This window comes from Colias croceus, chromosome 20 (assembly GCF_905220415.1).
Source record: "Colias croceus chromosome 20, ilColCroc2.1".
NCBI classification, from domain to species: Eukaryota; Metazoa; Arthropoda; class Insecta; order Lepidoptera; family Pieridae; genus Colias; species Colias croceus.
In genome coordinates, this window is record NC_059556.1 from 3423648 (window position 1) to 3449518 (window position 25871).

At 33.3% G+C, this 25871-nt stretch overlaps 2 protein-coding genes and 1 long non-coding RNA gene across 3 annotated transcripts; all 3 read right to left on the reverse strand.

Annotated features, from left to right (window-relative positions):
* Nucleotides 1–1149: 1149 nt before the first annotated feature.
* Nucleotides 1150–4194, reverse strand: LOC123700752 (trypsin CFT-1-like). Its single transcript, XM_045648070.1, has 5 exons — nucleotides 4125–4194; nucleotides 3453–3627; nucleotides 2727–2982; nucleotides 1928–2083; nucleotides 1150–1428 (listed from the first exon to the last, which is right to left on the reverse strand). Exons 1-5 carry the CDS (start codon nucleotides 4189–4191, stop codon nucleotides 1282–1284), a joined length of 801 nt encoding a protein of 266 aa, XP_045504026.1. The 5' UTR covers nucleotides 4192–4194; the 3' UTR covers nucleotides 1150–1281.
* A 2800-nt stretch (nucleotides 4195–6994) lies between these two features.
* LOC123700753 lies at nucleotides 6995–23803 on the reverse strand. The gene is made up of 15 exons (XM_045648071.1): nucleotides 23711–23803; nucleotides 20948–21271; nucleotides 20145–20432; nucleotides 18756–19076; nucleotides 17894–18232; nucleotides 16662–16985; nucleotides 16101–16361; nucleotides 15386–15649; nucleotides 13813–13996; nucleotides 10705–10883; nucleotides 9872–10009; nucleotides 9017–9172; nucleotides 8397–8507; nucleotides 7798–7977; nucleotides 6995–7215 (listed from the first exon to the last, which is right to left on the reverse strand). Exons 1-15 carry the CDS (start codon nucleotides 23751–23753, stop codon nucleotides 7016–7018), a joined length of 3312 nt encoding a protein of 1103 aa, XP_045504027.1. The 5' UTR covers nucleotides 23754–23803; the 3' UTR covers nucleotides 6995–7015.
* LOC123700754 lies at nucleotides 13204–13468 on the reverse strand. Its single transcript, XR_006752648.1, has 2 exons — nucleotides 13411–13468; nucleotides 13204–13274 (listed from the first exon to the last, which is right to left on the reverse strand). It is a non-coding gene; the product is annotated as an uncharacterized LOC123700754 (long non-coding RNA).
* Nucleotides 23804–25871: the final 2068 nt, after the last annotated feature.

Consider the following 25871-nt stretch of genomic DNA (forward strand, 5'->3'; position numbering starts at 1 on the left):
TAGAGGCAATATTATAGAGTCCTAATTTAAATTTATAATTTTAATATCTACTGGTTCACCATATTTTTCTAGGTCACAGATGTCGACTTCGAATCGTATTACAATATGATTATTATAGACTAGCTTCCGCCCGCGACTCCGTCCGCGCGGATGTCGGTCTTTGCGTGGATGGTTTATTTCTCCATTTTGAGTAACTCAGATGACATCTTATAAATAAGTATCTATTGGACCCAAATACGGCTAGGTCTATAATAATACGCAACGTGTGTTCGCGGTACCTACTACAGAACAACGTCTATGGATAACTGAAAAATTGAGATTAATTTTTTTTCTACGTATTTTTCCAGGATAAAAAGTATCCTATTTTACGCCCAGGATAATAAGGTATAATTATACCAAGTTTCATCGAAATCGAACCGGTAGTTTTCACGTGATGTCTTCACATACAGACAGACAGACAGACAGACAGACAGACAGACAGACAGACAGACAAAAATTTTTTAAATCACATATTTGGGTTTGGTATCGATCCAGTAACACCCCCTGCTAGTTATTTTTTCAATATTTTCAATGTACAGAATTGACCCTTCTACAGATTTATTATATGTATAGAATAGATTACTTATCGGTCAATATTTCGTCGATTTTGATAAGCAAGTATGTATATTGATACAAGAATTCTACTCAAGTACCTTAGTATTTGACTTAAGTCGTTGTAAAAAATCGTTTCGTATCTTGATATCTCCTCACAATTTTTAACAAATAATATTATGAAGATTGAAGGATGTAGGATAATCACCTGAAACTCGTTAAAATGTATAAACACAAGGTCTTGCGTTTTCCACTACACGGAGAAATCTCGTAGCACTATCATGGTTATCATGCACAAAGTAATTTGTTGGTCTGTTAATCGTATCGTAAATCGTTAATCGTATAGAGTAGGAATAATTTTAGATTCAAAAATTCAAATCTAAACACTATATATAATAAAGCAACTTCTACTACTATAAGTAGTTACGACGGCAGAGTCCATGAAAGAAAATTATTTTCATCAATAATAAGCTTTATTTCTTGTTAAACTCTACATAAAATAACAATTATGCTCTACCGAGCAAAATTCTCACTTAAGCCTCTTTAATAATAAACGGAAAGGTGGTTACTTATTTGTTTATAATATATTTATGTATAAGCAATAATACCAATTAAATTACAATAAATCAAAACGTCAAGCGTAATAAAAAATAACAATTTATTTCACATCTTAACACAATTATTCAACTCCTAAGCGACAGCAGTAGCTTCTATCCACCGTGAGTACGAAGATACTCTAGTGTTAATGTTGGGGTATCGAGCGGCTGCACAGCCTTCCGCCCAAGAGAACACTCCAACAACTACGTTACCATGGAGAAGGGGGCTGCCGGTGTCTCCCTGTAAAGTATTAAATAGTCTGATTAACGAATAAATGGGCAGCTATGGTTGTTATATGGTATCTGGAGTAAAGGGACCTATGTTGTTGGCGTGGTTGTCAAATGGAGATTCATTTAGCACTACATATTATAAAACATTCTTCCGCCGACCGCGGCGTCTTTCTGTTTGTTCACGATGAACTGAAGAACTTTTTCTTTTTGCTTTCACAAGTGGATTGTGTGGTTCTCGAGAAAAGTACTAGATTAGGGTATACTAGAGAAAAATAGAGGTTAGAGCTATATGTCAAGTATAAAGTTTGCTACACCTAACCTAAAACTATTGAAATTAATAAAATCGATTCATCTAAATATTTACGACCTAATCGAGTTATAGTGTGCAGAAAAACCACGACAACATCACAAGAATAAACTTTTATGAAAAAAAGTTAGTACATAGTTAAGTAAGTATAAAGTTTATTTTTATACAACTAACTTTTAATTTTAAATCAATATAAACTCACCGTACACTGTCCCCGTATACCCACATCCAGCCAGCCAGCACAAATCATTTGATCAGTGACCGCAAAGTCGACCGCACTGTACCGCGTGACGCAAGTCGCCTGCTCCGTCACCCAGATCGTCACCTGACGGAGGGTGGCTGACAGTCCGCTGGTCGCCTGGAAAAGTATATTTATATCTCTTTGTTGTGTTTATTATGTAGGGTTTATTGGGTCGGATGGTTATTGGGGTTTAAATGGAAAAAGTTTAACGGTCAAAAGAAGGAGGTTTTCAATTCGACTGATTTTTTGTTTGTTTTGTTAGCTCAGAACTTTACGGATACTTTTACTTTTAACGGATTTATAATTAGTTTAGTTTGATGACAATGTGAAGCAATTTTTGTTTTTTTGTTAAAAAAATATATTTTTTGAATTTAGTTGAGAGTTGAGAGTGTGAAGTTTCTAGCTATGATATACATTTTTTTATTTTAGAAGGAACTCATTTTGAAAAATAAAAGTCATACAGCAAATGCAAATTAAAGAGCAATTGTTTATAATACATATTTATTACCTACCATAAAATGTGAAAATCGTGTTAGTAGTCGTGAATGCAAAATCATGATCACATCATGATTTACAGTAAAATAATTAACCATAACTAACAATGCAAGCGATATAGGTATACGTCATTGCGTTCTCTTTATACTATGTTATTGACACTTATTGATCTCTTTTTCCAATTAGAGCTCTACCGAATTTATAGGATTTTATTTTCTGGTTCAAAAAATAAAATTACTTACTTACAAAATATTTGCATACTTACCGAAGTAGCTCCCCATCCTATAGCCGTTACGGCCTGTCCAGACGGCACCGAATACGCTCCACCAGCTAAATACGCGGCTTGCACATTTGGTCCAAAGATGATGTTGAGCGTGGTCCTCACGACCGCGATGTCGTGGACCTTAGTGGCTGGCACGTAGTCCGGGTGGGTCGTGATGAGGCGGATGATGTAGACCAGGCCGCCGCTGTTCGCTGATGCTGAGCCGAGACGCGCCCGCCATGTTACTTCTTGATGTGGGCTGAAATGGAGTTTCGGATATTAGAAATACTACAAATCTTAGATGATGTTGAATATTTTCTATTTCTAGTTCCATTAGTAACTAATGGAACTATAACTATGAATCCTTATAACTGTTTTAAGGATTGATACAATTTTATAATACACTAGCCGCTTCATATTATGGTTTCGCCTTTGTTGCCTGCGATAATTATTATTAATGTAGATAGCTTACAGCGTATAGTATTTGAGTTATATCCTAGAAATAATAAAATCTTTCTTCTTTTTTTATAAAACTATTTAACTGCCCCATGGCAAAATAATCCACGGGGCAGTTAAAACTGAAAGTCCGTAACTTTAAGTTTCAAAATTTACCACTAGTTACATATTTTTGTTAACTTTTGTCTGATTTCCTTGCACCATCTGGTTTAATTATTGAATAGTAATACCTACTACTAGTATAGTATATTAATATCTGTGGTAATTACATACGTGGTACCAGTAAAGAAGCAAGAAGCAGAGGACAGTATAGCATTACTGCTGATGATGGTGCCTCCGCAGAGCTGTCGGAAAGTCCCGTATTGTACATTATTGAGCAGCGCCGCGGAAAATGGGAAGTTTGCGATGTTAGCTACGGACCCGCCAGCAATTCTGCTCTCCGGGGAGGCTGATTGAATAATACAATAATTTTATTCAGGATAACTTTTGGCTACGTCTTCTATGGGGCAGCAAAACTTACAGAACATTTAGCCAGTGTAATGGTATACGATCATATCAACATTTACAGAACTGTAACAGTGTAACTGTAGTACTTTTGGCAAATGAATTGCCGGATAGTGAGAGCGTTTATTTCGCCCTTCAAAAGCATTCTAAGTTATAGTAGTAGCAAATAGCAATAAGTAATCAAAGAAGTCGTATTTAAAGACAAACATCCAACCATATCGAGATAAAATCATAATCATCATGGACCAATATACTCTAGAGTCTAGACTGAGTATATTGGTCCATGATTATTATTAACGATTGTTTATTATTTTTTTAGGTTATTGGCTAATAATAATTAGTCAGATAAAAATATAACCTTAACTAATCGATTTGAGTTGAGTAAATATTTCATTAAACAGTAAAAAAGTTGTTTTTTTTTAAGTAATCGTTATGTCTCACCATTAACCGCAAGCACAAAAATAACACATAAACCCACAATGAGCTTCATTTTTACCAATAATGTCATAGGGAATACTCTAATTATCGATACCTAATGTATATTAATCAGTATTTTATCTCATGATACAATATTATATCAAATAAAATGTCTCAACTCTCAAGGCTATGTAAAAGATATCGTTATAATATTTTATTTTTTGTGCATATTTAATTACTTATTCTAATTAAATAAAATTTATTTTTCTACAACAGTGTTCACATTTCGCCGAATGAATTAAATTGTAAATGCATATGGATAGGTATGTGTGTATGTGTGCAGTGTGATGTACACACATCGACAAAGTCTAGAGATGTTTTGTATCGTATAAATATCTAATGATCTATGAAGAATTTTGTGATAGGTATTGTAAATGGAAGAATAATAGCTCATTTAAAGTCTAACATTTCTCTATAAATTTTTCGTTCACTACTAAAATTGACATTTTTTTTCAAAAATCTAATTATAAATAATCAATGTTGCCAGCATTTATCTACATTAATTATTTACCATAAATGAAATATGAAGAAAATATTATTATGTTGTTTCATAAAGTTTTTTGGCGGTTCTAAAATCTTTAGTTTTTTCTGTTGCACATACACTGGACAATAGCTGAGTCCCTTTATTTGATGGTGGTGAATTAATTTACATAAGAGAAAACATTTAACTCAGTATAGGTAAATGAAAAAGTGGAATTACTTCAAAATATTTATTAAGTACTTAGGTATATAATATATCAAATATAATTAAGTAACAATTTGTACAAATTAATAAAAATATTTAGTCGTTTATAAAATTCGTCTAAGTTTTTTGGAAATTATATATTAAGTACAATACCTATTGCAAAAACAGTCATTTGATTAAAATAATTAAAAAATAAATGTCAAATAGGGTAAACGCAGGTATTAACGACCCCTCTAAGGCAATTTCAAAATCAACCATATTTTTTAAGTATACTGGTTCTTCTAAAGATTTATAATTTCATTTTATATGGTAGTGTTATGTATAAAAAATGTATTTATTGAAGCAAATACATTCTAATAAAGGATTATCTTGTAAAAAATAATTTACAATGTGACTTAGTCGATTGTTGCTATTACCGACCCATAAAAACGGCTGTGCAGCTATTAACGATTTTTATGCAGCTATTCCCGATCGTATGTGAGAGGAAGTCTTTTTCCAGCAATGGAATGTATAGAAGCTAGTGATGATGATGATTACCGATCTTAATAAAATGAAATAAAAATGCAAATATATTCGTATTTTTTTATTGTAGTTATTTTTAATAAAACAAATGAGTACTTTTTAGTAATGAACTAAATAATTAAGTATAAACTTTTAAATTAATCAACATAATACTATTAATATATGTACATATATTAAATTAAGGATTTCAAACTCTAGGATATTTCGTTATGCTATTTGATTGATTGCTTCGGCGAGTTGTGTTTTACTGAATACTTTTCGCCGCTTTCGTGGCTCCATATTTCTGGAAAAAATATACCTAATTATATGTTTTATGTTAATTTAACCTAAAAAAAATATAATTTTTAATAGGCACCTATTATGTCATAAAAGTAATAAAAATATATTTGCACGCTCAATTACGAGCAGAATGTTTAAGGATCAATATTATCTGTATATACAAACATCTTTATTCTACATTCTGCAAATAAAGCAATTTGAATTTGAATTTGTAGATGAGAAACTAAACAATCTATATTCGATCGGTAATAGCTTCCTATAGTTGCTATTGCCGACCCACACGGGTCGGTATTAAAGTATGTAAGTATAAACCTAAATTGTATTACCGACCCATAAAAAAATGGTTATTTTAATTCATTTGACCATCAGACTATAAAATAGATTATAATTGATTAATGTCATACAAAATATGAACAAATGCATATTGTTTAAACAAAAAAAAACAATGATTTACAACTGTAACTATTCGATAGGGATCCTCTAAAATATCATAACTTTGTATAAATTGACAACGCTAAAAGACACAACACTAGACAAAAAAGTTTAGTCGCTAATAGATTTTTATGAAGACTCATAGCTTAGATTTAAACTGGTCCATAAAACCACTAGTGTTAGTGTGATATAATAACATAAAAGAAAATAAAACAAAAAGTTACGTTGCTGCCATTGCCGACTTACAGGTCGTTGATACCTGCCACGACTTAAACTGGTGAAGCTAACACCGTCCCATTTTAATTTTAAGTTTTATCGTTTCAAATTACTTTTTATTAATAAAATGTTGTAAGAAATGAAAAGTTGACACTTAAATGCATTGACATTTAGTAATATAAATTAAAGTATAGATGTCATTTGTTTGTAAATGTCTTAAAAAGATACTCACAGTACTTACCCGAAGGAACAACGGAACAGTACGACACGTCCTGCTTCCACGCTACCCCGCAGCAACTTACGCATTTTAACTCTTTTTTGCTCAGTTACTCACTCTAACGTTAAAGTATACGATGCTCAAGTAATACATTCGTGTATAACTTTGCCTACCTATAGCTAGAATAGTTCTGGAAACGTTTAAATTTCGAATTACTTTTATAGGTCGGTAATACCTTCAGATTTTCGATGGGTCGTTGATAGCTGCGTTTACCTTAGTATAATATCACAAGAATTATATAAATGCATTTAAATCAAAGAATTATTGCACTCTCAAAAAAAAATTATTAAACAATGTTAACATTTATAAAATTATATAAAGGCGGCAAACAAGAACAGGATAAGTTCAAAATTTGAACGCTATTTTGTTCGTCAAAAACTTTGAAATATATTTTTTTTAAGACGGGGTGAAATAAATACAACAAAATTGCAATAATTTAATCAATTACGCAGCGACAGCAGTAGTATTATTCTTGACATCGTTCCTGAACGTGCGTCGGAAGCTGTTTCTGAACGAGTTGGACGCGTCACTAGCGCGCGCGGCGACCCAGCGCCGGTTCTTGTTTGGGGACAAGATGGCGCCCAGCATCGCTAGCGAGAGACCCGCTACCATCACGATCAGCCATGTTGTTGGGAAGCGGAATGCTGGAAGTAATGGGGGATTATATGAATGTAAAATAATAATAATGAATAAACTGTTTGTTAAAATATTGAATTAGAGAAACGTTTACATTTTCTAAAGTAAAAAGACAAGATAAAAATGTAAATAATAAACATAAGTAGTTCCCAAAACTAAAACAAACACGTTTTTTATAATAAGATAAAATCGGTAAAAAGTTGTAGATACCAACACAACATTCGAAATTAATAAATGATACAACTATCGTGAGCGAAAAAGAGACAACTGATGTAAAATGTGGCTAATTAGCTACATTTCGACATTCCAGAGCGTTAAATATCTATCCTACTAATAACAAATGCGAAAGTTTGTGAGGATGGATGTATGTGTATGTGTATGTTTGTTACTTATTCACGCAAATACTACTGAACCGATTACAATGAAATTTAGCACACATATTATAGAGTAACTTGGATTAACACATAGAATAGGTTTTATCCCGGAAATTCCACGGGAACGAGAACTATGCAAATTTTTCATTGAAAACGCGGAAAGCTAGTATAATATAATTGTAAAAATGTACTAAAAATACCAAAAAAAAAACTCACAATAAACTATAGTCCTTGGTCTAGACGAGCCCTGAACACTCGCTCCTCCCGTAAGGTGAGCGATCACAGTCCAAGCGTTCCGGTCGAGGGGAGTAGGATCATTTATATTGAGCTCACAGCTGAATAGATTGTCAGATACCCACCCAGAGTACCCGCCAGACCATTTTTGGGTGCTGAAACCTGTAGAACATATTAAATGTATAAGAAAAAATGTTAAATAATGATAATATGAAAAGTGACCGGAAAGAAGCGCGGAAAGTTTTTTTTAAGCTATTGCATAGCTTCCATAGCTTGAGCGCGGGGATTGAATCGAGAAATTCCGTAACGAGAAAACCTCACGCTCCCCACTCCGACGGGCGGAGGTGTGGCTTGAAGGCATAGCATGCAATAGCTTTACCGCGGCAGTCCCCGAGTGCCACACGTCGTTTTTTTTAATTAATAACATCTCAAAGAATTGCTTCTCAGAATCAGTAATTGCTTCACTTCTATAATTAATATTAGTTTATTTTTTAAAAGTACAATTACTGAAAACTTGATTTCCCCATAGAATGAAATTTAGAATTTTTTTTTTCTATAATTTTTACTACTTTATTACTTACTCTGTCCATCGATTCTCACGAACACGCAGTAACGGATGTCCGTAAACACATTCAACACGGCTCTCACTCGCATGGCTCTGCCACGGTCTCCCTGTGTCACTGTTAACGGCTCTGGAATTTGACAAAACGAGAAAATTAAAAAAAAAAAATACTTTTAAGTGTGCAGACATTATTTTTGTGTCTTTTTTAATGTATTAAAAATCAGATGGATTTGTTAAAAAAAAATAACTCTTCTTGATAGAGGACAAACCTAATCGGTTCTTCGTTCAAGTTTTTTTTTTTTTATAATATATTATATGCCTTTATACAACGAAAATTAACGTAATCTGATAGTTTTATCAAACCGAAACGAATCAATCAATTTAGATGGGTCTATCATTAGCCGATAGCTCCCAGTATAGAAAAACTTACTCAAACTTTAATTAACTGTTTGAATTGAAACTTCTTTAGGCGCGTTGAGAGTAAAATTTCAAAGTCGCGTCATGGCAATACCGTCACGTCATGCAGTAAAGTGACGATTTTCGTATCTTTGAATCGGGCTAAAGAAGTTTCACTTCTGACACGTGTGCTCGGCACACACGCTCTTTTATGTTTAATTTGAATGTTTCCAAAATTCGTACCTTCCACCTTTACATCAAAAGTTACGCTCTGATCTGGATCTTTCAAATCGAAGCCAACGTGACAGCTCCAAGGGCCAGAGTCGGATACAGCGAGCGAGGGGAATCGAATCCCGCACTCGCCGGCCTCGAACCCGGCGCCTACGTAGCGATCTAGATCTGGGAAATGTTAGTTTCATTGCATTAACATTTCAAATGTCAATACATGAAAAGTTGATAGTCCCTAAATCCATACTAATATTACACATAAATGTGAAAGTAACTCTGTCTGTCTGTCTGTAACTCAATCACGCCTTAACTACTGAACCAATTTGCATGAAATTTGGTATAGAGATATTTTGGTACCCGAGAAAATACATAGGATAGATTTTATCCCGGAAATCCCACGGGAACGGGAACTATGCGGGTTTTGCTTTGACTGCGCGGGCGATGCCGCGGGTGGAAAGCTAGTAATAATTACTAACGCATAATAAAATAAAATTAAATATAATTATTAATAAAATCATAAATAAATTCAATTGCACTTGTGGGATCGCGGGTGGCCGAGTGGTAAGGCGTCCTCCCGGTAAGCCGGAAGACGCGGGTTCGAATCCTGCCTCGTGATCGAATTTTTTCTTCAACATCTTTTAAAACACCTAGTCACAGAGTACATAATCACGGAGACTGAAATAACGTATTTTTGTACTGGTAACAAATATAGGTTGTTTCTAGTTGTTGTTGATGATGAAGACGGTGCTGATGATGATAATTATTTTTATGGTGATGGTGATAATAATGATGGTTATGATGATGAAGAAGTTTAAAATAACAACTAACAGTAAAGTTAATACTAAAAAATAACAATTTCCATATACTTACAAGGTGCAACATGATAAATAGTGCCATTCCTCGCTCTGAAGTAACAATAATGGAATGAAGCTGGTATGGAGCAGGACATCGTCACGGTTTCTCCGACTATCGCTTGTACTGTTGTGTGCTCTGCGGTTAGCCTTGGCTCTGTCAATAAAAAAAATGTGTGCGTGTACTAGTGTACACACGTAAGAAGTTAAACTTCTTTATGACCTTATTTTTCTTAGATCAATCTAAGTTATTTTTCAAAAAATAATTTACTATATGCAACTTTACAGAAATACGTCGAATCACGCGTGGTTGGGATAAGAAAAAGATGGCGCGTAACGGAAAAATGTCACGCGTAACGAAAAAATGTTACACTAAAGTTTTTCCAACCCCGATAAAGAAGTTTCACTTCAATAAATATATTATTTAAACAGAAGGAATAAGGTAAAGTTGATAGATGTTTAGCTCAAGTGTTAGTTACAATGACTATAAAGTACCGAAAATTTCAGAAAGTGTCGAATGGGATATCAAGGACGAAGTCAAAGTAAGCTGTGAAACAATTTTAAAATTATCGAGTTTCTTGCCAATTATTTATCCCAGTAAGCAGCAAAATACCTTCCAATTCGGTGATAGTTAAGGAAACAAGTAAATGGAAAAATGTAGTTATATTATATTATTCGATTAATCAACCGAAGTGATATATAGTTTCAGTGTCAATACTGAAACGTTCTTAAGTTTGAAATTTATAAGTCCTTCGAGTCGGATTTTAACGATCTACCATCTTTTTTCTATTCTTTATATATTTATATTGAACCATTTATCTATAAATCCCTTCTATTCTTAAAAAATCTCACTTTTCTCAATCTGAGCGACATCCTCCGGGTCTCTCATGAACCAAGGTGTAGGAACATTTATATGGCCATAGTGAATATCGTCTTTTGTCTGTATGGCGCAACGCCAGAAACCAACGTCTTCGTTGATTGGATCCGTTATGAGGAGACCACATGTGTGATTGAGAGCTCTTGTTTCGTAGCTGAAAAAGCATAAAATAAAATGAATAAATTAATACTCTTTATTGACATACTTAGAGGACTTTTTATTTATTTTTAAAAAGTAATATTTATTAGGCATATGAAATAGAATAAAAAAATGAAGTTATAAATATATGAACCTCCGGGAAGTTGGCACCGCACTTTGAAGTTAGAAAAATTTTAAAGGTTGTTCCAGGTTGTTCTAGGTTTGTTCTACATTGTTCCAGAATTTCATACAGCTGAGATTAAAACTTTTCGAGAAAAGTCAAAAAACCCTATTGTTCCAAAATATCGCGTCCGAAAAAAATTTATTTTCCACAAAATTCGTAAAAAACCAAAAAGAAGTTGGCACCGCACTTTGAAGTTAGAAAAATTTTAAAGGTTGTTCCAGGTTGTTCTAGGTTTGTTCTATATTGTTCCAAAATATCGCGTCCGAAAAAAATTTATTTTCCACAAAATTCGCAAAAAACCAAAAAGAAGTTGGCACCGCACTTTGAGATAGAAAAATTTTAAAGGTTATTCCAGGTTGTTCTAGGTTTGTTCTACATTGTTCCAAAATATCGCGTCCGAAAAAAATTTATTTTCCACAAAATTCGCAAAAAACCAAAAAGTAGTTGACCTCCGGGAAGCTGGCACCACACTTTGAAGTTAGAAAAATTTTAAAGGTTGTTCCAGGTTGTTCTAGGTTTGTTCTACATTGTTCCAAAATATCGCGTCCGAAAAAAATTTATTTTCCACAAAATTCGTAAAAAACCAAAAAAAAGTTGGCACCGCACTTTGAAGTTAGAAAAATTTTAAAGGTTGTTCCAGGTTGTTCTAGGTTTGTTCTATATTGTTCCAAAATATCGCGTCCGAAAAAAAATTATTTTCCACAAAATTCGTAAAAAACCACCTCCGGGAAGTTGGCACCGCACTTTGAAGTTAGAAAAATTTTAAAGGTTGTTCCCGGTTGTTCTAGGTTTGTTCTAAATTGTTCCAAAATATCGCGTCCGAAAAAAATTTATTTTCCACAAAATTCGCAAAAAACCAAAAAGAAGTTGGCACCGCACTTTGAAGTTAGAAAAATTTTAAAGGTTGTTCCAGGTTGTTCTAGGTTTATTTTTCATAGAAAGATAGTTATTTCGATAACATTCTTACACGTTTCTGTAGGGTATATAATATAGTATTTATCAAATTTATTCATTAGGTATTTATTAACTTATAGTAATTAACTTTGACATATCTTATTATAACTTTATATTTTGAGTTTTCAAAGCGTTAAAAAGTTCTTTTCAGAACTACTTACACATTATTTAATTGATTTTATTGTTTCTTCACAACACATTTTCCGGTTTCACTTACTTTTGCTATTAATTAACATTATTTATTTTTCATAGAAAGATAGTTATTTCGATAACACTTCAAAGTGTGGTGCCTATAGAACAACTCAGAACAACCGCCAGAATCGTGATATCTTAAAAGTGCGGTGCCAGATATTTTTTTTTTTTGAAATTAGTGAAAAATAATTTTTTTTCGGACGCGATATTTTGGAACAATATAGAACAAACCTAGAACAACCTGGAACAACCTTTAAAATTTTTCAAACTTCAAAGTGCGGTGCCAACTTCTTTTTGGTTTTTTGCGAATTTTGTGGAAAATAAATTTTTTTCGGCCGCGATATTTTGGAACAATGTAGATTGTAGAACAAACCTAGAACAACCTGGAACAACCTTTAAAATTTTTCTAACTTCAAAGTGCGGTGCCAACTTCCCGGAGGTGGTTTTTTACGAATTTTGTGGAAAATAATTTTTTTTCGGACGCGATATTTTGGAACAATATAGAACAAACCTAGAACAACCTGGAACAACTTTTAAAATTTTTCTAACTTCAAAGTGCGGTGCCAACTTCTTTTTGTTTTTTTACGAATTTTGTGGAAAATAAATTTTTTTCGGACGCGATATTTTGGAACAATATAGAACAAACCTAGAACAACCTGGAACAACCTTTAAAATTTTTCTAACTTCAAAGTGTGGTGCCAACTTCCCGGAGGTCAACTACTTTTTGGTTTTTTGCGAATTTTGTGGAAAATAAATTTTTTTCAGGACGCGATATTTTGGAACAATGTAGAACAAACCTAGAACAACCTGGAACAACCTTTAAAATTTTTCTAACTTCAAAGTGCGGTGCCAACTTCTTTTTGGTTTTTTGCGAATTTTGTGGAAAATAAATTTTTTTCGGGCGCGATATTTTGGAACAATATAGAACAAACCTAGAACAACCTGGAACAACCTTTAAAATTTTTCTAACTTCAAAGTGCGGTGCCAACTTCTTTTTGGTTTTTTACGAATTTTGTGGAAAATAAATTTTTTTCGGACGCGATATTTTGGAACAATATAGAACAAACCTAGAACAACCTGGAACAACCGCCAGAATCGCGATATCTAAAAAGTGCGGTGCCAGCTCAAAAGTCGGGTTTTTTGACTTTTCTCGAAAAGTTTTAATCTCAGCTGTATGAAATTCTGGAACAATGTAGAACAAACCTAGAACAACCTGGAACAACCCTTAAAATTTTTCTAACTTCAAAGTGCGGTGCCAACTTCCCGGAGGTAATATATGAAATAGATTAAAAAAATGAAGTTAACTTTGGAATCAACATTCAATGATGTTTTACATCAGGTGATTGTGAGTCTAGTTGTTTATAGCAAGCCAATGCCCCTAAATTATTTGCAAAACAATGTTAGATGGGTTAAGATAGGTGCATTTATAATATTTGGTAGGTCTTACAACATCGTTATCTATTTTTGTACCCACAAAGTGACAAATGTCCTATCAAAACATGCCAGGTCAGCTACTATTGAATATTGATATAATTTTTATACGATTTACCTCGTAAAAAGGTATTTACATGTTTCTTACAAGTGTCATTTTCATATTCATTTTGATATTACTCACCTAACCCTCGTCCCATGGTACCCATATCTCCCTTGTGTGACCCCACTATGGGCCAAAAGCATCCTACCCTTAGGGTCTCGGAAGGTACACGTCGTAACATTGACTGAACCCGGGAGAGTACATGCCATGTATATGTTTGGCTTTTCTACATCTACGTGAGTTAATACGTTTGGTCTGGGATCAGCTGGAATGGAGAATATTAAATAAAATTTGTTATCATATATAGCAGAAAGAGCATCAACTCTTGGGTTGTCAGACAGAAGGAGGTGGGAAAAAAGCTTGTGCCCTGTTAATCTTATAAGTTTTATTAATATTAAATTGTCAAGGAAATAGTTAAAAAAGGCTTATGTGCCGAGGACTCGTGTCAGAAGTGAAACTTCTTTGGCAAGTTTCAAAGACACTCCGTGATGTGACGGTATTGCCATGACGCGATCTTGAAATTTTACTCTCAACGGACATAAAGATGTAAGTATCACTTCAATAAAGTCACATATTTCTTAGTGGGTGGGATATAGGACTAATGCTGATGGTAAAAAAGGTTTTCAAGATTGATTGGTTTGCTGCATTTACCTTGCGATTTTCGTAAACAAAACAGTTTTTGGAACACTATTGATAAGTACAAAAATATGTTTCTAAATATCTTATATTATTCTCTGGTATATTAAAAGTAGTAATGCGTCAATCAACTTTCAACTTAATCTAAATATGAGCAAATTTTCCAAGATAAGATGAAGATACTTGGAAATATAATATAAGTATGCAGATTTCAAACCACTAACATAATATGCTTTAATTCACGTGATTACAGTAATGCGTCATTAAATATATGACAATAACATTCACGTGTGTACACTTATGACGTCTTATCTATTTTTTTTATATATTTAGAATGTCCGCATATCTAATAATAACTTGTTCTATAACAAAAGATAACGTTTGGCTATTTTGAGAAATGAATATTTAGCACTAATGATCGAGAAAAAGTTTTCACTTGGGTAACTCTTTTAAATTCTTTACATTAATGTGGATTTCCTAGACGTCTTATAGCAGTACTTATTCCAGTCTGAAAAAGTGACAGCGAAATAATACTGCTTTAGGAGCTCACGGAAAACTGGCTACTCTGCATTGCTCCGAGCGCTGTACAACCGAGATTGTTCCAATATTGCTCGTGGGGAAGGTACGTGAGTAACTGCAGGCTTAATGGGTAATCCCGCCGTTCCTGTTAGTCGTAAAATGTGTCACACTATTTGGATTCAGTTCATAAAATATACCTCTTATTTTTAAAATACATATCTTAGACTCTTTTCATTTCGTTTACTTCTACCCTAAGGTTAAGCCATTTCTTAAAGAATATCTATTATCTATACTTATATTATAAAGCTGAAGAGATTGTTTGTTAGTTCGAACGCGCTTAACTCAGGAACCACTGGTCCAATTTAAAAAAAATATTTCGGTTAGATAGACCATTTATCGAGGAAGGCTATAGGCCTATATATCATATTCATCTCGCTAAGACCAATAGGAGCGGAGCCGCGGGGCACTGCTAGTCACAAAATAAATCTTAAAATATTACCTGTACCAGCAGACGCAACCACGCTAAATAGTTGTTCCTCAGGAAGCACATGTCCTTGCCGACTTACATACATCTTCCAATGTCCAAAGTGATCTGGAGACACTCTTTCTATATTTATTTGACATCTTCCAAATCCATCGAAAACTGTTCTTAATAGTGGATCAATTACTTTGCAGTAAATAGCATCCTCTGGCCCAATCACTTGTTGGACTCTGCTGTGAAGATCCCACCTGAGTTTTAAATTCTGTAAGTCATCGTTTGGTTCTGAAAATTACATTAAAATTATTAAAAGTCTGGCTAAAATTTTCCAGAAAATATTGGTAGGAATAAAACACAATTTTTTTAAGGAATAGACAAAATTCAATCACTAGGGCGGTATTGGAACCCGCGAATGTTTGAGTCCGACCGAGAGGTCAGGTTTTGCCCCAGAATGGCGAAAGAACCGGATTCGAATCCTAACTCGTGATCGAGTTTTATCTATTGTGTAAAAATGAAAATGTATAAAGCATTTGAATGCTATAAAAAACTTAATATCAAATAAAACACTAATCAATTTTAGTAAGCGATAAAGAACCCACATTGTGGTATTAGCCACTCCCATACGTATAGTAAGAACACAAAGTAAATTTACTATACATACAATTTGAACAATAGTATAGTTTGTGTTAAATGTTAAATGGTGTGATACAATAAATAGTAAAATAAATAAATTTACCTACAACGAACACCTCAATAAATGCCTTATACACAATCCTGGTGCCATAAACAATAGTCCATGTTCCATTGTGCCAACTAAAAACATATTTAACGATAAACGCGCATCTATCTGATTGCATGTCATAATTGTCTATATGTTCATTGCCGTAAGGATCAAGTAGCTTGCACGTTTGTGGCTCAGAGATTGGGTTGGCTAGAGCCACGTGGAAATTGTTGGAATATCCTACCACTACTCTATTGGGACTCGCTGGTACAATCACTGTAAGGAAAATAAGGCAATTGAAGCAAACTATAAATTTATAAAGAATAGAAATACTTGAAGTAAACTAATTTAGTGAGGGAGTCATTTTGTGTATACTTTTGTTAATTTGGTGTAACTTTCAAAATATGGTAATCAATAAATTATTAAATGTTTACTGGGTTTTTGATATCAATATCACGAGTTTTATTGATCATGACATTAATATTATTAAGATTTTTTTTCAATAATTAATATAGCCTAATTTGAACAAAAGGGACTCCGTGACTATAGTTAGTTCATGTGAAGTATTTATCTTACTTTCAACAGAAATCTCGATGGGCAATCTTCTCTGGACTTTTGTTACGAACCTCTTGCCGTTTGCTATTAAAGTCCAATTGCCTACAAATTCTTCTGACAAAACTGTGATGTTTACACCACAGTTGAAATCTGAACTTGTCAGCAATTCTAAACCTTCCATTTTATCTTCCTTTAAGTTAATTTGTTTGCCAAGTGGATTAACTATCATACAAGTTTCACTTGTATAAGCCCCTAGTTCTTGGATAGAAAAGCTGTGAACACTACCAAGAGATGTTGTTATTTCTTGCGCTGGGAGGTACTCTACCTCTATTTCCTCTCGAACGTCTGAAAATTGTATGTTTTAAAGCAAGTTATTCAGATGTTCATGATTCATGTATCAAATTAAGGAAGGTAGGTTAAAAAAAATCCAAGTGTATTTAATTTTTTTGCCAGGTTGCCATATATCAAATAGCACGTAAAGGGTACATAATATGTATAAAGAAATACATTAACATACAATGGATCTTAAGATTTAGATCAACAAAATACTTGAAAAGGAAATTGATTAGATATCGTATGCATCTGCCTGACACCTCTCAAATGATAAGCCATTATATTTTCACTAAGGACAATTCACTGGGAGCTACTTTAACATTTATAATATTAGTATGGAGAACAGGCATATTATAATCTTTATGGATATTCCTTTCAAATATAATGTACTAGCTTTCCGCCCGCAGCTTCGCCCGCGTTTTAAAAGGAAACCCGCATAGTTCCCGTTCCCGTGGGATTTCCGGGATAAAACCTATCCTATGTCCTTTCTCGGGTGTCAAAATATCTCTATACCAAATTTCATGCAAATTGGTTCCGTAGTTAAGGCGTGATTGAGTAACAGACAGACAGACAGACAGAGTTACTTTCGCATTTATAATATTAGTATAGATTAAAGAAATCAGCTCTCGTTTTGAATTTTGAACACATTTTGTTTTCCCGAATGCTGACATAAGTATGCCAAGTTATATTTAAATCTATTCAGTAGTTGTAAAATCATGGTTTGAAGATACGAAAAAACACTGCTTATTGAATTTATGTTTTGGTTTCAGTATCGATTACAGAATACCCTCCAAAAAATTATTCCAAATACCATCAATGTCCAGAATTTTAATTGATGGACAGTTTCTAAAAGAATTTTCCAGCAATTACATTAAACGTGCAAACTTGGATAGTATTAAATTATCTATGACTGGACTTACCTGGGCTCACATGTACATCATATTCTTGAAACAGAATCGTTCCTTCACTATCCTCTGCTTTTAAAGTCCAAAGTCCGATATCATGTAAAGTCAAATTGAGGATTCGTACACGACAGTCACTAACATGTTCTATATCTTCCAATAATTCATATTTATCACCGGATTCGTCTTTGGGTTTAAATTGAACTTCAGTACCAGTTGGATTTTGTAAGTAACATTTGTTTGTTTTAGAAGAGAATGTTGTAACTGCAGTTTCGAAAGATTCTCCTTCTATTCGGTTGATAGTTGTAGGGATGGAAGTAGTTGATGAAGGAGGGTAGGTGACAGTAGAAGAAGTATCTGTAAACGAATTTTAAACATCAGCAACTTTGTGGATGCAGCATAAGCTGAGTGGTCTCCCTTCCTGAACCACGCAGTTACATTTTAGCTTAAAGTTTTTTGCTCTATATTAACATTTCTTTATTTGTTTCGTTTTAAGTCTTTGTTTTTGTTATCTTATTCAATAGTGTGGTACAAACGCTTTCTTCTTTTCTTTCTTTAAATTAAAGGTGACTGTTTAAACTGGTAAGTAAATTCGTACATAACTTTAAGATACTATAAATCCAGTTATGTAAAAGGCAAGTTCCGTCAACTAAAAGATGTCTTAAAGGTTTTTGTATTGGGTTTTTACATTAATAGAGACAATTTTTATAGTCAATGTAGTAATTTTAAGACAATGACCCTTTTTTGGATTCCAGAAAAGAGGCTCAGCATTTTTTTGTGAACTAGTCACAAAAAAATGTTCAAAACAAAATGTATAATAATAAAACGTAAGAAACATCTCTTACACGATTGTCGAGGAAAATAAGAGAAAGTTAATTACCTGGTGCTGGATTAACGGTGACGTTAAACAACACATATCGGCTTTCTCCATTAGAAACAGCCCTTAAAAACCATTGTCCATTATCTGCTGGAGTCAAATTAAGAATCTTTACTCGGCACCGACTTTCGGATTCTATATCTTCCAGTAATTCAAATCTTTCATCGGATTCGTCGACAGGTTTGAATTGAATGTCAACATTATTTGGGGTTGTTAAATGACATTTTTGTACCTCATCATCGTTAGTAATTACTGATATCATTAAACTATCTCCTTCGTCAAGGTTGCTCGTTGTTGGAGGAGTAATAGCTGCTGCATCAGTATCTGTAATTTAGAATTGATTGTGTTATATATAACACTTTTTGGTTACTCTGGGTCTGGAATACTTACATTATATACATTTTTAAATTAACGGGAGGTAACTTTTGTTTTTCACAAACGTAAATTAAGGAAAATAAAACTCAATATTCCGACAACTGTGACATGTGTGGCTTATAAATTAATTATCGCTAAAAATATATCGATTTGGGTAGTTTTCCTGTTTCAAATAGTGCCAAATATCTTATCTTAATTAAATTTCAATGTAAAATTCAAACGTAACAAAAATTTGTTCATTATCTTTTACGTTCAATGTTTTCTTTCGATTGCCTGACTTATTCTGGTTATGGTTTTTATTCCAAAGATTTCAATCAAACTTTGATATTCAGTCTGAATAATTCAGATTACCTATATAATTTGGATTAATGGATATGCAGATAGAGATATAGAGAAAAATAATTAAATACAAGCCTAGTTAGTTGTCTATGTTATATCGCAGTATAATCAGTTCATGGAAGTGTAGTTACTAGTTTCGTCGTGATAGCATTTTTATAAGTCATATCAACCTGCTCACAGTGAAGCAAGAAATTGAACTAAACAGCAAGAAACATCAAGGCAGATTGGGACACCATATATCTACATAAATTAGCTGCTGAACTGAAGGGACTGTGAGATTTTCTCGCCTGGAGAGAAATATCATACCCGATCTTGCGATAAGATTCGCAGACAAAAGACAAACTTTGCGTCACTGGATGCAAATTTCAGTGTATAAACATATTTACGGATGAAAATTTACCATATTAGATTATTGTTTACATAAACAGATGGCTAAGTTGCAGAATAGAAAAATATCACTTTATTTTACAAGTTTGGTCGTTCAATTAAACGTAGGTACTGACTACTAGAAAACTTCCAAATTATTGAAATTTGTCCATAATTAATGTCAATGAACGATGGATTGATTTGTAATTAAGATTATATTATCAATGTACTTTGATGTAATCTTAGAACGTGACTCGCCTCGCGTACACTATGCAATAGATAGGGGAAGTAGGCTAGATATATGAATCTTACCTTTGACGGAAACTACGAACGGCTGTATCTTCTCAAATGTTAGGCCTCGTGCAGTTAAAGCCCAACTGCCGACAAAATCTTCCGATGCTACAGTGATTTTGACACCACATGTAGATCCAGCACTGCTGTATTTCACCACACTATCTAATGAAGCTTCTTCTAAGGAATGCTTTTCGCCATTTGGAGTTGTGATCTCACAAGATTGAGTGACGTCAGATTCGGGTTCGGAAATCGAGATCTCGTGTTCGCGTCCAATGGTAGTAGTAATTACTTTTTCTGGTAAATATTCTGGAAACATTGTTCAAGTAAATGTGTTGTAGACATTGTTATTTACTTACTTTAACGTTAATGAGGTACATCAGGAATGTTTTACTGTAGTTTTACGCTAGGTGCGCTTAAATATCAGGTATATTATAATAATCTGCCTGCTTAAAATATATTTTATTAAGTAAATAAATAATCTTGTATTTGCTATGAGTAATGCAAATAATGTTTATTTGCAACAGAACAACACGTCATGACTAAACATTCAATGCGGCATTTAAGTGATAAGGCACATAATCCTAAAATGTATCTAATAAAAAAATAAAATAGAGAATTCCTTCGCAGAGTGCTGACCAGTTATTACTTAGGAAGAAAAAGGAAAAGATGTTTCATATCGTTCAATGAAAGACTGTCTACGCCAGTAGTTAGTATCTATTAATTTATTAAATACATCTAGGTACATATTTATGGTGTTTCCAAGATATTCTTTGTGTAATTTCGTAAATATAAATTTCAATTAATTTAAATGTAGGTCTTACCTGGTACTACATTCACGGTTAGATTATAGGGTTGATGCAGGGTTTGTCCTGCCAAGTCCACTGCATTTAAAGTCCAAATTCCATTGTCATTTGGAGTCAAATTCAGGATCCGCACGCGGCACATGCTCACCATCGGCATATTTTCCAGGATCTCATACTTTTCATCTGACTCGTCATTGGGTTTTAAAGAAATAGTATCGCCATTTGGTTTTTGTAAATAACATTGTTCTATTTCAGCATCGGAAGTAAATACTGATAAGTCTAAGGACTCTCCTACCTCACGGGACCTTATAGTTGGAGGAATGGAGGATGATGTAGCATAACCTGTAATAAAATTTAGTATTAACAGGCAAGACTTAGTGATAATTGATAGCATATATACAGAAAAAGATCACCAATTTATTGGTCTTAATATTTTAAAAAAAGATCTGGATAAAATTTTCATATCTAAGGCAGTACTTAAATATGTTATATTATTTATTTTGTATGATAAATAAATAAATGTTGTATGATCAAAAGTAATATAAAGCGTAGTAGCGTAAACTAAAGCGTCACCAAAATGACCTGTGTTATGCCTACCATGAGAACTATTGTCTAGATTCTAGAAATATATTCCTAATAATTTTAATCCGCAATTATATGCATTTATACTTACTACTATTTATAATACCTTATCAATTGAGCAAGAAATGCATTGCATTCTCCACAATCTATACATTCTTCATAATTATAATGACGACAACAAATAAAAATTAAAATATAAAATAAGCGTATATTTATTATTTATTAATTAATTATTTAAATAGTAACATATTATTATAAAACAAGTGGAAAAGTCCGTCATATCGTCGTATGAGAGATCGAGAAAAAGATAGTAGGTACCTACGCTGTCTTTCACTAATGGCGCAAGTATAGTCTTTCACTACTCGCGAGTTGAGACAGAGTGCACCACAGGAGTGCACCACGAACTTCTCTTTTTTGAAACAACAACTGAATTGGCGCATCTGCATCCTACTATCCTACTTTTATGAACGCGAAAGTTTGAATGTATCCATATTCCATAGATCAGGCCAAAATAGCTGATCGGTATCGATCGCTATACGATATTCTATCGATGAATGATTATGATTGATATCTAAGTAAGCCTTGTAACGGAGTAAGAAAAAATTAGAAGAGAAATTGAACTTTGAATATTTGTTTTAAGGAGCTAATTCAGTTCAAACAAATAGTTCCTGAATCCTGAAGTTTGATTTGAAAAAAGTGTTTTCGTGCTAGATAGTTCATTTATCCAATACAAAAGGCTTGAAGGCTCTATCAAGCTTTGACCAAGACGAACGAACCATAACTAACAAAAAAATTAGAAAAAGTACTCCCTAAAAAGTGCAAACGAAGTGCACGGGGGTAAGTAATGATTGGCTAGCAATTCAAATTTACCTAATAACAGCTTTTTCAAAGTTCCCAACTATGATGTTATCTAAAATTACTTAGTTCTGTTATCCATGTTAGTTTTATATCCACTATAAAGTCTATAATTAAAGACAGATAAATATATTTTATCGTTTATAGTAAAACAATATCAATGATAAATACTTCTACATTGAATGACAATTACTAGAAGCAGAAGGCTTGAGTCAAGGTTAGAATAACTATGTAATTAATGAGTTTTAAGTTATTTAAGTGGAATCGTAAGAATTATTTTTACACAATATTATGTTCAATTAGGTAGATATATACTCAATAGATTCTATACAATATATCGGATCTAATCTAATTTATAAAGCTGAAGAGATTGTTTGCTTTACCGCGCTCATCTCAGGAACCAAGGGGCGGATTTGAAATTTTGCGGCCTTTGGACCAATAAGAGCGGAGCAATGCCGTGTAAAACCGAAAGGCACAGCTAGTGTAGTGTAGTAGTATAATATAAAACTTGTGTACTTTCATTATAATGATGTAACTCATGAACAAAAAACTCATCCCGGTACAATGACACACGGCTTTTCGCACTCAAAAAACTGGAAATGTGAGTTTTACTGCGTATCAGAATTCGGAGTAGGTATTTTCATTTGTGTAAATAATGATACAAAATCTGTGCACAAAATGTAGGTATATTCAGAGGAAGGTTAATTAATAATTATAGGGTGTTATTAAAAATATAAAATTCCAATTTCGCGTCATTTGTATACCTACATGATGGAAAATAGGTATTACAAATAATTCATAATTCAGTATTCACCTATTGAATTTGTTTCAATTATTTGTAATAAGGAAATTAAGTGTCGAATATGCTGTAAATAAAATTTTATAGGTACATTCGAAACACTTATCGCATATTCCAATACGGATCGATTTTCCTTGTCCAAAAGTTATTTTCAAGATAAAAGCTTAGTGCCATCGCGTTTTATCCAAAACAAAAGAAAGAGAAGGATATAATTATTGATATCCAGTTATCGTTACTTGACATTAGAAAATCAGCCCTTAGCCGGTAGTCGATTCAGAGTTTGCTGTGGTTTGACAATTACGAAAACGCCTGTTAAAGGTTTTTAATTAAAACACTTATAAAGATAAAATTTAACGCGAGTGGCTTAAAATAATACAAAAACAATAGTGTTTTCAACAACCACACGAGTTTTATCAACAATTCTAATGACACATCTGTAAGCACGACGTATTAACACAGTTCCGGGAAACAACTTGATAACAAACTGTCAAAATATTAAATACCTGTCGACTGTATAAAAATCACTTGAAAACAAAATATATTACCTGTAATAAAAATGGCGCATGTGAGCGCCAAACACGACCGCATGTTTTTACACCACGCGAGAGACTGCGCGCGCGCACGTCACTCGTCAGTCGTCACTAGCTTGGTCACTAGCTTCGACTTCGAGCGAATATGTTTATCCTTTACAATTATTAATCGATAATCTGCTCCCGATTTTTGTTATCTAATCCTTGTGATAAGTAATTATGTCTTCTAACAAGTATATATACCCTAGATATATAGATAATTTGTACATAATTTCCGTTATAAATACGGCAATTTGTGACCGTAAGCCTTGTAATGACAATGACAAGTACGGAGTACCCCTAGTGTGAGTTTCCTTGGTGAGTTTGATCGAGTACGAAACGTTACTATCACGTCTGCGTCTGGTCACAAGCTAGGGTAATTGCGCCAGTTCGCGTCCACTTAGTGCAGTTGGAAAGTTTGAAGTAGAAAATAAAAATGTTCCAGAATAAATTTCAACCCAAAATTTATGTAACGTGTTCATTACATAGTCTATTATAAGATTTACTTTCAATTGTGTTGGAAATATCATGTGGTTTTTATTTATCTAGACAAATAGCAGAATTAGGCGTTTTACCCAGTTCGCGTCCAAAAATTCCAGTTTGCGTCCACCCGTGGACCAGTTCGCGTCCACCAGCTTAGAAAAGGAATTTAGAGTGTATTGGGTGATATTTTATCAGATAAATGCAAATAAAAATTAGATTTTAATAAATTATTTATTTACGAATATAGTTATTTAATAAAAACCGGCCAAATGCGAGTGGGACTCGCACACCGAGGGTTCCGTATTAACCTGCTTTTTTTTTCATATGTTTTAACTGTTAATGATTATTTTTTTCAATATTTCCCTTATTCGTGCTATAAAACGTTGCTTCGTACCAAACTTTAAGTGTCTGTGTTCACGTAAATAACCCTGTAGGTTTTGATTCCCTAGCGAATGTCGAAATTTGCGAAAATTTGAAGCATAAACGGCTGTATCTTTTGAATTCTTTGGCTTATAAGTTTGATTTTTTCACTGCTTCAAGGGACCGTAGACTTGAGTATTCAGTATAAATTTCAGCTTTATACCTGAACGCGTTACTGAGAAAAAGGGACTTGACAGAAAGACAGACCGGCAGACGGACATATAGTCGGACGGATATAAAAGTGATCCTACAAGGATTCCGGTTTTTCCTTTTGAGGTTCGGAACACTAAAATCAACATTATTATTAATATAATTCACTATAAGGAAACTGGAAAAACTTATTTATATTTATCTTCTCATCATTAATAGAACTAAAAATTAACAAAAAACAACGTTATATTATAAACGTTATTTAATAGTTCCTAATGAATTAAATTTCTTTTTGTTTATATTATTTTCTTAACCACAGACTATTGACTCTCATTCTCAAAGATACTAGTCTCATTCTTAGAATACCCATTTTAAAATGAAAAAAAATAGCATAAAAATTTGCTAATTTGAATGAAAATTTAAATTATCAACTTGTGGTCTCAGTCAAAAATTTACAATCTATTTTAAATTACATATTTTAACAAACAATTCATTGCTACGTAATGAAAAACAATGTGGACGCAATATGTTCTATTGTTAAGCACTATAGGTATAGTTTGCGCCCACCGTGGACGCAAAATGGAAGTTGTGCAAATTCGGTGTAGTAATTCGCGTCCACCTTATTTTAGCTATTAATTGTAAAAGAAATAAGCTGATTCATAATCCATACTATTCCATGTTTTGTTAGCAAAGTAAAGAAACAGTTACATATTCAAAAATTCACATTTAACAATAAGATACTTACCGTCAAACGCGACGCTGCGCACTATTTTTTTCTCAAAATCCCGCGCGTTTTAGCTCTCTCGTTTAATAGCCAAAATTAAATATTTTTTTAAAATAGGATAGGCGGTGCACAGGCATATTTTGAATATGAGTGCATGTCTCTTATACATTGAGGTATTATCGGAAATTTTTCTTATTACAATTTTACAGAAAGTATACTTATTTTCGCGAATTTTCTAAAAGATATCCGCAAAATGGACGCGAATAGGCAGGTGGACGCGAACAGGCGCAATGACCCTATGTTATGAAAAAAATTATGGTATTCCTATTTCCCAGCACAACAAATATATACCTAATAGGT